The following is an 18,896-nucleotide window of genomic DNA, read 5'->3' on the forward strand; positions in this document are numbered from 1 at the left end:
GCTTTACAGAAAAACGAATATCTCGACTCTGTTGGCTCTGGCTGCTAAATCTGTCTTGAGGGATTCGTTTACAAAGAAAGAAAACTGCAGGAAAACAACTACATAGTCGCTTATAATAAGCAGATATGGCAACATAGATCCATTTCTGGAGAAATGCCGTGCTGTTCGTGACGGGCAACCATTCAACCAATGAGTGTGTTAAACGTGAATGACGAAACAGTCATAGAAGCCAATCAGGGATCGATGTGGGCGGTGACGACCGGAAAATGTATTGCACATTTTGGTCTAAAAACAATAGTGTGTGTAATGTTTGAATGTCACACAGGTGGAAGTCAGAACACGACTTATTATTCTTTACTTACGGTAAGTATTAAGAGTAGGATTCTACCAAAGCAGCCATGTGAAATATTGCAAAACGAATGAAAAACCTTTAGTGCATGCAGCATAAGTATAGCCTATTGCTAATTTTGCTAAATCTATTTAAAATAAAAAATAGCCTAAGCGGCCCATGTCTGTCTGTCTGTCTGATGTCGCTCCTATGCCACCAAAATGTGGAATAATTCATCGTTCAAGTAAAAATATTTGAACATTGTTCATTGATTGATTGATTGAAATATTTATTAACAGTTTGCAGAATTACAGTACATTTCAAGCACAAACTCAATACAAAGACTGTTAACTGTGAGTGGACGACCCAATTAAGCATTACACTTGTTTACAACAGGGTCCACCATGTTCAATTCATCAAAACATTTAGAGACGTACAAATAGACACTTCTATATAGTTAAAGAACAGAACAGGAATTCATCATGGCTCATTCTCAGATGATAGAACTGTACAATAAGCTAATATATATAGGCTACAGCTCTATTGTTAAACTTATGAAATGCTGTTAAATGTGTGGGAGGAAGTAAGATCTGCCTTTTGAGACCAAAACATACTCTACGTGACAGGCTTGCAGTGATAGTTCAGACTAGAGCCCTCTCGTGAAGGAAAACCTGTAGATTTACTGCCAGAAATGTAGTTTAATTAAACAAGAGCAAGATTTTTCTCCCTGTGTGTCACTGTGACCCAGAAATAGAGACAAATCTGAGTGCAACCCTCCCGCTCTGGCATATGGCACAGTGCAACCTTCTCTCTGGCATAGGCCTATGCCATGGTATCTGGACCTTATGACAATATGACACTTTATATACTAATTATTAGTAATGGAGGGATAGATTCCTTTCTCTCTGGAGGGTGGAACACCAGTCAGTCAATCAATCAATCAATCAATCAATCAATCAATCAATGTATGAATGCATGATTCTAGAATGCTACCTACTGCTCAATTCATAATGGAGACATTACAAGTCAGCAAAAGTGAACCGGTTTCAGGGAATGTAACCGGTTCTCTTTTTGTTAAAGCCTTACGTATGTACTTTGTTGTATGACAAATAAGACACAAAAGACACAAATAGCTCATCTACAACTTATAGTCTCAACGAGGGTCCGGAAACCCCCAGGGGTCCTTGAGGGGGTTCCAGGGCATCCACATTTACATTTCTTTCACCATAGTAAATGGTAAATGCTGCATTCATGGTCTGGAGAGGGCAATTGTTTACAGACGGTTAAATGGGCTGGGTGCTGAAGCCCTCTTTGATGTCTCTGTGTGCACGTGCCTGAGTTATGGGGGTCCCGTGGCCTAAGAGGCGCTATGTCTACAGAGAGTGTTCTATGAGAGCACTTTGGATAATCATGTCAGTGCACTCAGTGTTTATTGACATGCACATCGCTCAAACCTGCCGTTGCTGTGCTGTGCTCTAAAATCCTGCCTTGACATCTGCGTTGACAAAAAGCTGAAAACAGTGGCAAGCATGGCCTTCTCCTCATTGTTGTGATAACTATTCAACGGCCAGGTTGTCAGACACGGCTAGGAAGATCAAAAGAGCAACGTTCCATTCCAAAAGTTTAACCATTGCCACTCGTTCACTCACATTTGTTCACTCCAGCATAGCGGTGTCATTGTGTTTTGTTTATCATCAGAGTTCAACCACGGTCCACAAGAAAACATTGCCAAAATAAAATAATTTCTATCCACCTCCGACTTGATAAAAGTAATTCATGCATTCATATTCTCACGCTTAGTATATTGTAACTCTCTGTATACCTGCCTCACTAAAAAATCTATTCATTGTCTCCAACTAGTACAGAATGCTGCTGCTCGCGGGACCGTACCCAAGTTCCCTCAGCCCTATGTTCCCTCAGGCCTATGTTCCCTCAGCCCTATATGTTCCCTCAGCCCTATGTTCCCTCATTCCAAAACAGACAGGGGGGGGGGGCGGGGGGGGGGCTGTAAGGCATCAATTATACTATAATGCTAGCCATACAGTAGTTCACCCTGCAGCAACAGAACACATTACAGATACCAAGTTACAGCAATGACACTACTGCATGGGGTCTAGTCTATCTACTTTGTTATAGCAAATGCTCCACAACAACACAGTGAAACAGTGAGCAGTGAAACATTCCTTTAAATCCTGACATTTCTTCCTGAATCACTCATCATGTACTTAATTATCTGTTTTGAATCTCAGGTATGTTTCCATTGCATAGTTGTCTCATCAACCTAGAGTACACACTTTAATGAACTGACACCAACTATTTAAGCTACGTTGACAAACAAAACTAGTTTAGCCTGTAGAACTTCCTGTCTCCTCATGTCCCCAAGTAACACTGTCCTCTGAAAGGCCATCTGCAATAACCTAATATTAAGTATACTTCGCACCCATTCACCTTTGCAGCTAAGTGTCCCTTTCTCGGACTGCAACTGTAGCCTACTTACTGTATAAGACCCATTTATTGAAATCCCAAACATGGGATATACTTGGACCATGTATTATGCCACATATAATGCCTGTCTCAGGACGGCCACCAGTATACAGTGGATAACTTCCCAGTCTTTCTGGGTAAGTTGGGTAACTATATACAGTAGCTACTTTAACCCTGAAATCCCAATTTTGGGCATGTAATTATAGGCTAAGAAGAAAGGACAATTGCTGATCTACAAGGTCACAACATGCCGTAATGTGTTGTGAGCTTGTAGGTCGGCTTTTCCCCAAAAATAAGTTTTGATAAATGACTTATTTTAAAATGTGTAGCGCAGTGGAATAGAGTAGACACTATGACACGTCAAGAGTCAATTAGTACTATAGGCTATACATTTGTGTTCTGGTAATATCATTGATCACTTGTTTTGCATGTCCGTGGCAAAAATAAAATATTAATGGAAATGTCCATCACATTCACAAGCTGGAAAAGTGATTTCCCCGGGTGCAGATAGCTGCTGTATTATCATGGTTATTGGTGGTTATCATTATTATTATTATTATTATTATTATTATTATTATTATTATTATTATTATTATCATGGTTATATTAATAATTTTAGTCTGGATATATCAAATCCTGTGTTGAGGATCACACAAGAATAGCATCACTTTATGGACAAAATAACACCCAAAAGGGTATATGGTTCAAGAGTTATAAGCCAAAACGTAAAGTGGGCTGTTATAGCGCCACCATGAGGCCGACCGATATAATTATAAGTTAATTAATTTGAGTAATTATTATGAACCTATTATTATGACGAGACGAGACAAGCTGTCAGCCAATTTCATTGGGAAAAGAATGCTGTCTGTATTACACTATACACTATTATACTTATTACACTATTACACTATTATACTTATTACACTATTACATTTATTACACTTGCACTTATCGGATTGAGGGAACAGGGCTGAGGGAACATAGGGTCTGTTTTGGAATGGGGGAACATAGGGCTGAGGGAACATAGGGTCTGTTTTGGAATGGGAGAACATAGGGCTGAGGGAACATAGGGCTGAGGGAACATAGGCATGATCCCCTGCTCGCCTCCTAACTGGCTCCAGGAAATTTGATCATATCACCCCCGTTCTAGCGTCCCTGCACTGGCTCCCAATCTCCTTCAGAATCAACTTAAAACTCCTTCTCACCATATTCAAAGCCAGGTCCGGTCTCGCTCCACCCTACATCGCCGATCTTATCTCCCCCTATGTCCCAACCCGCTCCCTGAGATCCTCATCCAAAGACTTTCTCAACCCTCAAATTTGCCGGCTAAAGTCCAAAGGAGACCAGGTTTGTTGTTGTTGTAAAGCACTTTGTAATGCAATTTGAAAGGTGCTATATAAATAAAGTTTTATTATTATTTATTATGGTCACATATGTCGGCAGGTCACTAATTTCACCATAACACCGCCATGCTAGTGTAGTGACCGAGTGTGAGTGAGCAAGCACATGATTGTAGTTATTGGAATTTGGCTAATGGCTCATGGACTGCATGTCAGCCTGAGCTTCGACAGCAGAGAATCGCTTCCTCTGTCCTCTCACTCCACCCGACCAAACCAAGCCTCTGGTCTGCTGGGCTTTGTAGCCACCTTGTTGTGCCCATTCAATGCTGATTCTGATTGGTTTTTATTAGTTAAAGGTGTATTTCTTTCTCTAGATTTCACTGAGTGTGCACTGCTGACCATATAAGGAGTTCCTCCCTGTCCCCACCTCCCCGTGCTGCTACCTTGTCGTGGTGGGGAGGCTTGCGTACCTCCGTGACTCTGAAAGCTATACCGGAGGGGGCTCATACCCTCAGCAGGTTTAACCATGCCGGGCAGGTTTTAGAGTAGAGGTCAGACAAAAAGCAGCACCCGGTCCTCCAGGTTTGGGGGTTGGGCGTGGGGCCAACAACCCCACCCCGTAAAACACTTTCCGTTACAGAAACGACGACAAGGATACAGAAAGAGAATTCGGCACTGGAAGAGAGAAGTTCTTCAGCTCGAGGACGTATGACGTTAGGTGGTGAAAGCCAGGATCCCCTGGAAGCCGCAGGACCGACCACCCTTCTCTCAACCAGGAAAAGCATTGCCATTGGAACATGGAACGTAAGAACAATGTACCAAGCAGGGAAAACCTTCCAAATAGCGCAAGAGATGAGAAACTACGATCTCGTACTACTGGGAATCAGCGAGGCAAGATGGACGCAATCTGGACAAAAAAGATTGATGAGTGGAGAGCTGCTGCTTTATTCAGGCCATGAAGATGAAGGTGCCCCACACACACAAGGGGTAGCTCTCATGCTATCAAGACCTGCACAGAGAGCATTGATAGAATGGGAGGCCCATGGACCAAGGATTATCACAGCATCATTCAGAACAACAAAAGAGAAAATAAAGATGAACATTATCCAATGCTATGCACCAACAAACGACAGTGAAGAAGAAGAAAAAGAAGAGTTCTATGACAGACTTCAGAACATCCTGGACAAATACCCAGAGAAGGATACCACCATCCTCATCGGAGACTTCAACGCAAAGGTAGGAGAAGTAAACACGGGATACGAAGAGGTGATGGGAACACACGGACTCGGAGAGATGAGTGACAACGGAGAGAAGTTCATAGACATCTGTGCACTGAACAAGCTGGTGATAGGAGGCAGCATCTTCCCCCATAAGAAGATACATAAAGCAACATGGGTATCACCAGACCATACTACAGAGAACCAAATTGACCACATCTGCATAAGTAAGAAATTCAGAAGATCACTACAAGACGTAAGAGTTAAAAGAGGAGCAGATGTAGCATCAGACCACCACTTGCTAACTGCTAGACTGAAGCTCAAGCTAAAGAAAAACAAGACAGAGACAACAACTAACAGACAGAAATACAACGTGAGCCTACTGAGAGGGGCAGAAAAACAAGAAGAATTCAAATTGAAACTCTCCAATAAATTTGAAGTTCTACAGGACCTACTTGAAGGCGAGACCAGCATTGAGAGGCAGTGGCAACAAATTAAAGACACACTAACTTCGACATGCCAAGAAGTGGTTGGCTACAGGAAATTCCACCAAAAGGAGTGGATAACTACAGAAACACAACAGAAGATACAAGAAAGGAAAGAAAAGAAAGAAGTAGTGACAAAGAGCCGCACAAGAGCATCAAAAGCAAAGGCGCAAGCAGAATATACTGATGTCAACAGAACAGTAAAGAGGAGCATTAGAGCAGACAAGTTGAAATACATCAACAACCTAGCAGAAGAAGCAGAGGACGCAGCAAGGCATGGAAACATGAAGCAGCTGTATGACACCACCAAAAAGTTGTCAGGTAGATATAGCAGGCCACAAAGACCGGTCAGGGAGAGAGAGGGAAACATCATTAATACAAAGGACGGCCAACTAAATAGATGGGCCGAATACTTTGAAGAACTGCTCAATAGACCCCCACCAACAAACCCCCCAGAGATACAACCAGCACAGACCGACCTCCCCATCAGCTGTGATATACCAAGCAGAGAGGAGATCAGGAAAGCAGTACAACAGCTGAAGAACGGAAAAGCAACAGGGCCAGATAACATCCCGGCAGAAGCCTTAAAGACAGATGTCGATACCACTGTGAGGCTGCTTTATCCACTCTTCAAAAAGATCTGGGAAGAGGAACAGATACCAGCAGACTGGAAAGAGGGCCTTATCAACAAGCTCCCAAAGAAAGGAGACCTCTGTAACTGTAACAACTATAGAGGGATCACCCTACTCTCAGTGCCAGGGAAAGTGCTAAATAGAGTAATCCTAGACAGAATGAAGGATGCAGTTGACCACCAACTTAGAGACCAGCAAGCAGGATTCCGAAAGAACAGGTCATGTATAGATCAGATTGCCACGCTCCGCATTATTATAGAGCAGTCACTAGAGTGGAATTCACCACTCTACGTCAACTTCGTAGATTACGAAAAAGCTTTCGATAGTGTACATAGGGAGACCACCTGGAAGTTACTAAGACACCATGGAGTGCCCACTAAGCTAGTCAACATAATCAAAAACAGCTATTCTGGAATGACTTGTAGAGTGATACACGATGGGGAGCTCACAAACCTGTTTGAGATCAAGACTGGGGTCAGACAGGGTTGTCTACTATCCCCATTCCTGTTTCTACTTGCCATTGACTGGACAATGAGAAAAACAACAGAAGAAAGAAAGAACGGAATTCAGTGGACGTTATGGACACAGCTAGACGACTTGGACTTTGCCGACGACCTGGCACTACTCTCACACAGACACCACCAAATGCAAGAAAAAACCAAAATACTGGCAGAGACTTCCTCACAATTAGGACTCTCCATCCACAAGGGAAAAACACAACTCATTAAGATAAATAACACCAACACAGAGCCAATCCTTCTAGGGGACAACGCGTTGGAAGAAGTAGAGTCCTTCACCTACTTGGGGAGTATCATCAGCAACCAGGGTGGTACTGATGCAGATGTGAAAGCCAGGATAGGCAAGGCAAGAACAGCATTCCTACTTCTCAAAAACATCTGGAGCTCTAGAGAGATACAACAACAAACAAAAATAAGAATATTTAACTCTAATGTAAAATCAGTCCTGCTTTATGGGGCAGAGACATGGAGAACAACAAAGACCACAACAAATAAAGTGCAAACCTTCATCAATAAATGTCTCAGAAGAATCCTGAAAATACACTGGCCAGACAAGATCAGCAATATAGACCTATGGACGAAGACCAAACAACTCCCAGCAGCAGATGAAATCGGACGAAGAAGATGGAGATGGATCGGGCACACACTACGTAAGCCAGTGTCAAACACGACCAGACAGGCTCTGACATGGAACCCCCAGGGGAAGAGAAACAGAGGTCGGCCCAAAAACACCTGGCGGAGGGATCTCCAGGCAGACACCAAGAGGCTGGGAGGCACCTGGTCGCAGATAGAAAAGAACGCCAGTGACCGAGAACTCTGGAGGTCCCTTGTCGACGGCCTATACCCTGGAAAGGGTGTCAGGCGTAAGTAAGTAAGTCCCTGTCCCCAGTTAACCCCTGGGGTCCAGGGTTTTGTTTTTGGCTAGGTGGCCCAGCCTTCATCCAATCAGGATAGAGGGGGGCCTTCTGCCAATCATGATCGAGTGGGGGCGGGCCTTGGTGTGCGTGCTGTTGGCCTGGTGCGTCACTTGCGTGTCTCCCCACTGTAGTGCGTGCATGTGCACATCTTGTTACCGGGGCAGACTGGGGGGTTTTCCAAATCACTGAATGCTCCTTTAAAGTGCAAGACCACTTTGGTTGAGGTTTGGGTTGAGTAGTTACCTTGCCATGATGTAACTCCAAATGTGGACAAGAAATCAATAATAATTGCTCCAGGGATTAAAAATTGATAATAAAAAATATGCCTCATGTGAACAAGCACAAAGTTGATTCAGACAATATAGAACATAACCAAAACTTGTACAGTTTTTTTTATTTTATAAAAAGTTTAACTTCCTGTTGATTTTACTAGGCCCATTTGAAGATCTGGACTAGGATCCACAGACCCAGTCCAGGTTTTCTTCCTAATAAAAATGGCAAAATCAACAGGAAGTTAACATTTGACAGTTTTAAATTCTTTGTCCTTTTAGTTATGTTACGGCCTTCATACCCCTAGACAAAAGGCCGTAACAGACAGAATGAACATACATCCTATACAAGACTGCAGATGCCGGTATCCTACAATACACTTTAAAAAGACAAATTTAATAAACTTCATATTCTAAAAAAACCATTCATCTATCGTGAATCTGTCATGATTTAGTTCACCTAATATTTCCTATAGGCCTATGCGCAATAATGATTAAACACAATGCTCAGGCCCTGGGAAAAGGAGAGCACCAGCAGGTCGTCTTCACCATAGTAATGTGTGTCAGAACGGTGCTGCCAGCTGTAAAAGACAACGCTTATTAAAAGTCTGAGAACCACTGTAATAAATAGGTAATGGAGCTTCATGGTGAATAGAACATGAGGTGCTGTAGAATAATACAGAGCTTTTAGCCTACACAGTATAGACGAATCATGGTCGCAGCTTACGTATTTCCTGTAGGCGGACTCGACATAGCTGCAGGGTTTAAACCCTCACCAGGCGCACCTCTTCTACTATAGTGAACGGCAGAGTAACTGATGTTAGTCTGCCTCAAACGTTACTCTTTTACCTGCTTTTTACTAAACACTAACATTACAAAGATGCCCAGAACATCGGGATGAACCTGTGTAGTTTATGGCTGCTCCAACAGTAGTGGCAACATTAAAAAATAAATAAATGGAATGTCAAAATATCCACCGCGGTGGCTGAGACCAGAGCCATTGAGTAATGGTTGAGACGAAGCAGTGAAAGGTCCTGAAAGATACATAACGTCAGTCTTACCCAATACCCAATCTTTCAGTGTTTTATGAACACAATTGCTGCTGTATTTTATACCTCATACTAAGCATTTAAAGTATGAGGTATAAAGTACAGCAGCCTTGTGTTCATAAAACAGAAAGATTGGGTATTGGGTAAGACTGACGTTATGCACAGTGTATAATAACTGTACAGTTTAGAACTGTACAGTATGTGTCTTTCTCGTTGCTTTCAAAAGGCTGCACACCAAAGGCCTCACAACAGTAGATCCTAGTCTATGTATTGTGAACGCAATAAAAGCATCCAACAGCAAGCCTATACAAACTATGCTACTGTATATCTGGTCTGACACTCACGCATGCACACGTGCACACACACACACACACTCACACACACACACACACACACACGTCTATTGTCCGTGGGCTAAAGAATAGTGTCGATTCACACACAGTGTGAGAAAGAGGGGTTTTGTTTCTGGCTTTTAAAAGAGACATTAGCACTGTCAACAGAAGAATGCCATGGGGGCCACATGTGAGGGTTTATTACTTGAACTTCACTTCAAAGAACTTTATTTTTCCTTTCGGAAACTTCTTTTGTGCAGTGGAAAAGACAACAGAGATCACAGTACACACAAACACAGTTACTATATAAAAGATCATAAAAACTTAAAAGCATAATAATAGTACTAATGATTAAAATCTAAATATTTACTGTATGCAACCTATGCATTCACTATATAGTCCATCAGGTGGAAAGGGGGGCGGGGGGTTGTTTGTTCAGCCTAGGTGTTCAAGAGTCTGATGGAGGTGGGCACAAAGCTAGCTGAGCCCCTTTTAGTGAGTTTTGATGCTCTGTATCGCCGGCCTGAGGGCATTAGTTCGTAGTGGTTATGGAGGGTGTGTGTGTTGTCCTCAACTATTTCAGAGGCCTTCTTTATTGTCCTTTTTTTATGGATGCTGCTGAGTGACTCCTGGTTCCTCCCAATGATCTTGCCGCTGATCCTAACCACCCTGTCGAGAGGGTTCCGGTTGATGGCACGCATCACACCAAACCATGCTGTGATGTTGAAGGTCATTATGGATTCTACAAAGGACTTGTAGAAGGCCTGCAGGATCGATGGTCGGACCTGAAGCTTCCTCATCTTCCTGAGGAAGAACAGCCTTTGTTGACACTTGGAGTGAATGTTCTCCGCGTTGAATGTGAGCTTATGGTCGATGGTGGTGCCGAGGTATTTGTACTCTTCGACACGTTCTATTGCCTGGCCATTTATCTCTAGGGCCGGAGGTGGAGTGGGCGGGCCCTGCCTAAAGTCCACCAGCAGCTCCTTAGTTTTGCTGGGGTTTAGGTCCAGGAAGTTGTTATTGCACCACTCAGCAAAATAGTCCATTACCCCAATGATGCGGTTATTGGTGTTGGTGGTATCGACAATAACCGTGTCATCTGAATATTTGATGAATGGCATGTCAGGGTCTGGGCTGCTGCACTCATCTGTGTACAGGGTGAACAGGACTGGTGAGATGACAGATCCTTGTGGTGCCCCGGTTAGAGCTGTAGTTGCCATTGAATCTGACGGTCTGGTGTCTGTCTGTGAGGAAAGACAGCATGAGCAGTATGAGGTGGGAGTTGACATTCATCCGGAGGAGTTTCTGTCCCATCAGGTGAGGCTGCACTGTGTTAAATGCACTCGAGAAGTCCACAAATACCATCCTGACAAAGGACTTGGGCTTCTCCAGCTGTCCAGCTCTAGGTTGGTGTCAGTCGCTGCATTACACAGGAGTTTGGTGGTCAGCTCCTCCCTCTCCTGAGTGAAGGTGTGTGTATCAAACCTAGAAGCTATTACAAATTAACTCACGACACAGCACATTCATTGCAACTCGTTGTGAGCTTCTGCATCAACATCAACTATTTGTGAACAATGTTCACCTATAAGGACATGCCTAGTCACTAGGTTAAATTATAGGTGAACCCCTTAACACCTGAGGCCGATTCTACAAAGTGTCTTCTAAATCAGAACAGTTTCCTGAAAAGGTATGTTTCTATATTAGTGGTGCTCAAAACCACCAAGGACCGAGTTGGTTCCAGGGACCTCCCAGAAAAGAAGTGTGTGTGTGTGTGTGTGTGTGTGTGTGTGTGTGTGTGTGTGTGTGTGTGTGTGTGTGTGTGTGTGTGTGTGTGTGTGTGTGTGTGTGTGTGTGTGTGTGTGTGTGTGTGTGTGTGTGTGTGTGTGTGTGTGTGTGTGTGTGTGTGTGTGTGTGTGTGTGTGTGTGTAATATAACAACTTGCACACTGCTCCTGTAGGATGGACGGAAGGAGACAGAGACAGAGAGAGAGAGAGAGAGAGGAGGATGAGACAGAGACTAACAGAGACAGGAGACAGAGACAGAGACAGAGACAGAGAGAGAGAGAGAGAGACAGAGACAGAGACAGAGACAGAGACAGAGACAGAAACAGAGACAGAGAGACAGAGAGAGAGAGAGACAGAGAGACAGAAACAGAGACAAGACAAAGTACAGCACAGTACAGTACACTGTGATACCATGCATGGCCATGCATTCTATTCAGCACATGGTAAAATGTTATTGCTACGACTACTGTCTGAGAAGGAAAAGCACATATCCACCTAAGTCAGCTTGATATTTTGTTTTATAGCCTTCTGGTAACTACACATTGAGTAACCTCGCCTCACCAGGCTTTCCACCTCGGGGGAAAGCCTGGTCTCTGTTCCAAAAGTGCCGTATGATCCGGTCGGGAGCGGATGATATCGTTACGTCATGTATTGTTTTGTAGTCATCAGGCAGAAACAATCAAACGGAACTTCCTTTTCCTTCAAACCGGAAGAGTAACAATAAAAGCTCTCGTAGCCTGTAGCTTTTATTGAGACAAATCGGTTTGAGGGAAAAGGAAGTTCTGGAAGACTGCTGACTACAAAACAATACTACAACATGACGTAGCGATATCATCCGCTCCCGACCGGTTCATGAACCCGAAATGGAATAGTGGTGGTAATCGCTATACACTAAACAAGAGCAGTAACCGTATTGCCTGCCTGCCTGCCTGCCTGCCCGCCCGCCCGCCCGCCTGTGTGGAAGAGAGAGAGAGAGAGAGAGATAGAATGAACATCCCCACACTCAAACCTATTCAATCTTTCTATATTTGCATGCACTATGACTTAACAAAAAGCTTACAGGTATGGCCTATAGCTGCTCTCAAACTGCAAGCAGTGAAGTGCGCTGCTCTCTCAGTCTCACAGAAGGGGTTAACTTCTCTCCTTGCTAGCATGCTGTACATAACGTGTTTCTGTACAAAGCACATTGCTACTTTTGGTGCGGGATTAGTGTGCATGGCAGCCACGCAGGTTGCTACAATGTGAAACCCTCACTGGCCCATTTGGTTCCCTTTGTACACGTTCAATTAGAAGAAGTGTTATAATAGAGTAATAACAGTGATACAGTATAGCTGTTTTTCCTTCCTTTCCTTTTTGTCTCCACCAGGCCGAAGGCTGTTTTGCACAGCTTTACAGGATTGCCCCATTTTAAACAAAAAGCCTGAAATCACGCAGCGTGCAATTTACGTGAAATCTTTTACGCACTTTCCTACTAGGCTGAGGAATATATCCCACCCTTTTAACATTGGCCTGCTATAACGCCACCAACAGGTGGACTTTTTTGAACAAAATGCCTCAAATCATCGCCTTGCCATCAAAGGCGTAAGAACAAATGGCACCCTTTTCACATTGGCCTATTATAGCGCCACCAGGAGGCCACAACCTGACCTGGCCTAGTGGAGACCTGTGTGTGTGTGTGTGTGTGTGTGTGTGTGTGTGTGTGTGTGTGTGTGTGTGTGTGTGTGTGTGTGTGTGTGTGTGTGTGTGTGTGTGTGTGTGTGTGTGTGTGTGCGTGTGTGCATTGCTCAAATGGTTGTACATAGGCCTACTACAATACATGGGTCTGTGAGTCCGTCTTGAGAACTGTCCAACCAATTGACTTGGTGACGCCCAGTGTACGGACAGGTTATCCAGAACAGTATAGTAAGATATAATTGCCACATGGGATACACTATTATTGGGGGTATATACACTATGTTATATGTATGTGTACTGTCACTCTGGTATACACTGGCATGGTTTGATCTGCTGTTGTGATCTGCAGTCATGTCCCACCTGAATTTGAGCGGGAAATCTAATTGGACCTGTCCAGGGCAGCTCCATTCAGTAATGAGGAATATTTGGCTGCACCCACAGCTGCTCCTGGTGGTCAAATGGCTGAGGGAAGTAGGGGTCCTGGAGGGGCTGAAGCACCCCCTCCCCCCAGGCACAGCCCCCCCTCGGACAGGAGGGAAAAAAATAAAATAGAAATGTCACGTTATTATTTATATAAATAAAAAGTGGACTGGTTGGAGGATAAAATAAATAGTATTCTTAAACCACGCGCACCCCTACTAAACGCTCATCCCCCCCCCCCCCCCCCTAGTGTAAAGTACTTCCCGCAGGCCTTTGGTCAATCACCATCAAGCCGGCTGGGATGTGTGTGCGTGTGTGTGTGTGTGTGTGTGTGTGTGTGTGTGTGTGTGTGTGTGTGTGTGTGTGAGTGAGAGTGATATAAGTCGTGTTTTGTTGCACGTTTTCTTTGCATGTGTACATCTGCCAACATTATTAGGTAACAGCACTGTCTCTAATCTGCAGTGCTGGCAAGGCAATCCTACTGAGAATTGGGAATGTGCCAAGTACTTTGGAGTAGGATGGGGTTTTTTTTAGCATGTGTTAGGATAAATCCAATTGAATTATGTATTTGGATTTTGACAAAGTGGAGAGGGCTATGGACAAGTTTATGGACGTCCAAGCCAACAAGGAGGACATCATCACAGCCGGATGTGAACTATTCAAGTTCATGTTCCATAGGAAACAACACGGAAGTTTGGTGGACTTGAGATTTGACATCATCAGCAAGCGGGCCGCGGACCAGAAAAACTGGCACACTCCGAGCTTATATCTAGACCAGAGATTGGCTGCTGCTGCAAAGTCCATCACTCGTGTTTAATTATATTTGTATTTATTGTTTAGAAAAGCATACTTTCTTTTTAGCACCATAGTTTTTTATTGTGTTGATGTTTTTTATATAGTGATGTCATAGAGCCATATTCTGTTTATTTATTTTATTAATGAACTTAAAGTCTGAGGAGCCCTGGCAAATTAATTTCACCCTTCTTGTACTGTTAATTATTTTTAAGGTGTGACAATAAAGCCTTTCTGATTCTGAAAAGAATAACTAATTTAAAGATGTCTCTTGTGGCCTTGTGCCGGCACCTTGGCTGGTAATCCAGCATGACAGTGTGTCCCGATCCTGACAAACTTTACTGTGTGTCTTCCCCACCCATCTCTGCCCTGTTTATCTCATGGCATGGTTATGCTTTGCTAGTAGCATAAATCTATCCATTAGATATTAAACTGTCTAACTTGAAGATTGGTCATTTTCACATTGCTAAAAAATAATCTAACGTTCAAATCGCAGGGCTGGAGGGTTTTGCAGTGACAGCGGACCTGCACAGATCACAGGGGGTTCTGGTCTGGCAACCACTAAATACATTTCAGTTACACCAAGTAGGAGAGCATGCACACACGCACGCACTCACTTTTGAATACACACACACTTCCCCAATGACTCCCTTTAAAAGCAAAGTCAATGTATCAATCTACTAGACCGGTGCCCAGCTGTAGAGCACTGAGTCTGTAACGATGGAAGTTGGAGATCCATGCCCCACCTGGGTATGCAGTACCCGTGTCAGAGTACCCCATGCCCCACCTGGGTATGCAGTACCCGTGTCAGAGTACCCCATGCCCCACCTGGGTATGCAGTACCCGTGTCAGAGTACCCGTTCCAACCATCTGTCTGTGTCCCTTTTATGCCCATATATGGAGATTTCTGTATCTACTGTGTCCCTTTATTCCTATGGAGTTCTGTGTCAGGCAAGCCCAAATATGTTGTGAGTTATGAGTGTTGTGATGTCAGAACAGGCCAGCTCCAGAGGGCCTGTCCAGAGGCCTTTTTGTGGCGGTTCTGGACAACCGTGGGTCCGACCGACTCCACACCGGGCACTGCACTTCTTGTGGGGGTGTGGAACGCGTGTGTCGAATTTGAAGTCGTGGGGCGAACGGTTCTCGAGTTACGTGCGTTACAGCAGTACACGCATGAGTACAGACAGACATATGTGGTGCGTTTATAGATAGATACTATATTCCAACCTGCTGTATCCTTGAGAATGCTATAATGCTCAACACAACAAACAGAGCTATCATGTATTTATTGTCATAGATTACAGTTTAGGTCTCTCCACACTTTGTTTGCATACTTCATTATCTGCATGTGGCTGGTGTGTGTATGATAACTACACTTGACTTTGGCCTGGCCCCATTTTGTTAACATAAGCCTGTATCATGTTATCACATCCTTAACAGATCATATTTACCTTTTGTACCTTGGGACTCGAGTATTTGCTTTCTTGTGTCTATAGACAAATCCATGGAGCAGTGCCCTGTAGTCCAGTTGTAGCTACTCAGTGCTGCGGTGTAAAGCTGTGCTTAATGGTACACCACAGTTATGGCCACCCCCAGGGTGTCTATATGCACAGGTGGGTGGAGTATACCCAAACAACTACTAGGCTATACTCAAGTAGAATTATTGTTACTTTAAAATAATGACTCAAGTAGAAGTAAAAGTGGTATTACAAATAAGAGTCAAATAATCTGGTGAAAAGACTACTCAAGTATGTACAGTAGTAACTTCACAAAAGCTTATTTATTCTTTGAATCATCAGAATGTGTCACTGTGTTTCTCTGTTTTGCACATTTATTTATTTCTTGCTCTATTTTATTTTGTAGTAAGTCCTTGTGATTCTTGCCAAGCTTCCGCCTTCCGCGTGTGTCAGAAGGGGACGTTACCGGCCAATCAGAGGCAATGTAAACATTTGTTCTCTCATGCCAATAAAGCTCCTTTGGATTGAATTGATAAGTCCTGGAAAAGATGCGCTGTACAGTTTATTCAAAACGTTACTGAAGTAACTGTTTTTTTTTATATATATTTTTTTATCCCACGATTTTGTAACCCATTTTTCACCCCTGTGTCAATCATCTAATGTGATCCTGGGCTCTACACACCCTCCACCAACCTAGTCCCCATATACGGGGGACAAGGGGAGAGCAACAGACTTGAACTCATGCTTCCTTCATGCTTGAGTGTCCAAGTTGCTCCTTTACACCTGACAGGGGGGAGTTTCCCTGGTTGGACGTAGCGCGTGGAAGGAACACATTATTCCAACCAGTTCCTTTCCCCTCCATCAGGCGCCCCGGCTGGCCAGGGGGAGGCAGTTTAGTGACCATGTTTTTTGTGAGGGTACCTACCCTAGGGGACACGGGGAGAACATGCAAACTCCACACAGAAAGGCCCTTTCGCCAGCCCCACCTTCGGGTATGGGCACTGATGACGCGGAGGAGGAAACACGCCGCCCACAGCGTCCCGAGCGGGAATCGAACCCAGGACCTTCTAGCTTTGAGGCGACAGCACTACTGAAGTAACTGTGTAAACATAAGTACATAACAAATCACCACCAACCTCTGGTTGTGTATATAGTCCATGTAGCCCAGTGATTCCGAAACTGTGGTGCGCGGGCACCTTCTAGGGGGTGCGCGACATGATAAGGCTAATGGTGGTGCTATGATTTTATTTTAAATATATTAACATGTTATGCCAATATATGGCAAGTATATGCAGAATATAGCCTATGCTGCATATATATATGCCATATCCAGGTTCATATATGTGCATATATGTGGATAAATAGGAAATATATGTCTCTATAGTACAACAGGCTTGTACTTAAGTACTGTAGCCTACTTAAAGGAGTAGTTCAACCTCATGCAGTACAAAGTGTACACTTTGATTCAGGTGCAAAGTTCAGTGACCTCAATGTGGGACAAATATATTTTCTCAGATGTCAAAAGGCAATAATCCAGCTTTACAAAAAAAGAAAAGAAAAGAGTAACGGTTGCCAACAATAAGAATAAAACTATAAAACCCCTCTTATTCTTTCCCAGTGAAATCCTAGGTGTTCATTTATACATTTGTAACTCTGACAAATGCAACCATTATTTCCCTGAGTCACGTCTAACTCAGAGAGTGTACAAATCTAACTGTACACTCTCAAGAGTAAGACATTTCTATAGTGTTGCCATTTCTCTGCTATATGACAGTTCTAGACCCAGAGGGGATGCACAGCATTTAAATATCACACACACACACTCCCCTTACCGTCCAAATCTGGTCCTGTGTAGATCAAACCCAAGCATTGTCCCGAAAGCAAGGGAGCAAAAAACGTAAAAAAGGTCCAAAATAAAAAAAGATATTCATAAAGATATACAAAAAAAGTCCAATATATACAAAGTTTATGCTTTATCCAACAGCCAGAGAGAGTCCTTATCAAGTTTATGCTTTATCCAACAGCCAGAGAGAGTCCTTATCAAGTTTATGCTTTATCCAACAGCCAGAGAGAGTCCTTATCAAGAGTCCTGACCCCTTTTGGTTTGTGCCTGTCCCGCGCTCAGACCATCGTGCTCTTCTTCTCGTTGAAGTCGGCGCGGGCCGGCTCGTGGTAGGTGGTGATCATGTTGGCGGTGGCGTCCCAGCGCGCCGGGGCGGGGGCGCTCTGCATGACCACCAGCCGGATGGGGGACTGCTGGGCGCCGGGCGGCGCGTCGTCGGGCTGGGGGTCCGGGGCGTACTCCTTGGTGGGGTCCTTGCCCCGGCAGTCATACATGATGCACGATATGAGGAAGACCAGGAGCAGGATGACGTAGCTGGCGATGAGGATGCACAGGTTCAACGTGACCGGGTCGATCTCCTGGTAGGTTAAGGGGACGGGTTATTGTGGCCCCCAAAAACACTTGCGATTAACGATATTACCGCGATGATCAAAAATATGCTTAAAACTGTTCAAATAGCACTTTTTGTTAACCAAGCACTTGACTCCCCAGCATCCATATTCTGAGAGGAACGTTCGCCCCAAAAATGGCCAACCTACAACAGCGGCTATTTTTGGCGAAGAGATTTGGTGCAGAGTTGTTTTTACTAAGTATAGAGGGTTTAAGAGGGTACCGGATATGCAGCTCGGCAAAAGCGAATTGATCCTACATATAACATTGTCCTCCATTATATTATATTGGAGGACAATGTCACGATAAAAAATTTAATCTCCACTTTTTAATCTTCTTTATAAATAATAATAACTAAATTACATTTCTTTTTAAATAAACGATTGTCGTCCCATGCTTACCTGGAAGTTCGCCAGAAAGCCCATGGCGCCTGCCTCATGCTGCGTCGAGGCCCACCCTCCGGGGGTCCTTGAGGGGAGAACGAGAGGCGGGAGGAGGCCAGAAGTTAGATAGAGATAAAGTACAGAGATGAAGAGGTAGAGAGATTGCGAAACAGAAACATTGAGTGATTGAGAGATAGAGAGATTGAGTGGAGAGACAGAGAAACGCCAGACTGGACAGTCGAGCGACAGCAGGGCTCTACGTCTATCCTCTTCAATCTGTCACTCTCTCTCTCTCTCTCTCTCTCTCTCTCTCTCTCTCTCTCTCTCTCTCCCTCAGCACTCAGATAAGCGAGCGTGGATACA

At 44.0% G+C, this 18,896-nt stretch overlaps 1 protein-coding gene across 1 annotated transcript; it reads right to left on the reverse strand.

Annotated features, from left to right (window-relative positions):
• Positions 1 to 17,819: 17,819 nt before the first annotated feature.
• Positions 17,820 to 18,575, reverse strand: smim36 (small integral membrane protein 36; the record flags this gene model as incomplete). The annotated part of the gene is made up of 2 exons (XM_083779855.1): positions 17,820 to 18,119; positions 18,552 to 18,575. 2 exons carry the CDS (start codon positions 18,573 to 18,575, stop codon positions 17,820 to 17,822), a joined length of 324 nt encoding a protein of 107 aa, XP_083635981.1.
• Between the last annotated feature and the right edge of the window lie 321 nt (positions 18,576 to 18,896).

This window comes from Protomyctophum parallelum (assembly GCF_964188405.1).
Source record: "Protomyctophum parallelum genome assembly, chromosome: 13".
Taxonomy (NCBI): domain Eukaryota; kingdom Metazoa; phylum Chordata; class Actinopteri; order Myctophiformes; family Myctophidae; genus Protomyctophum; species Protomyctophum parallelum.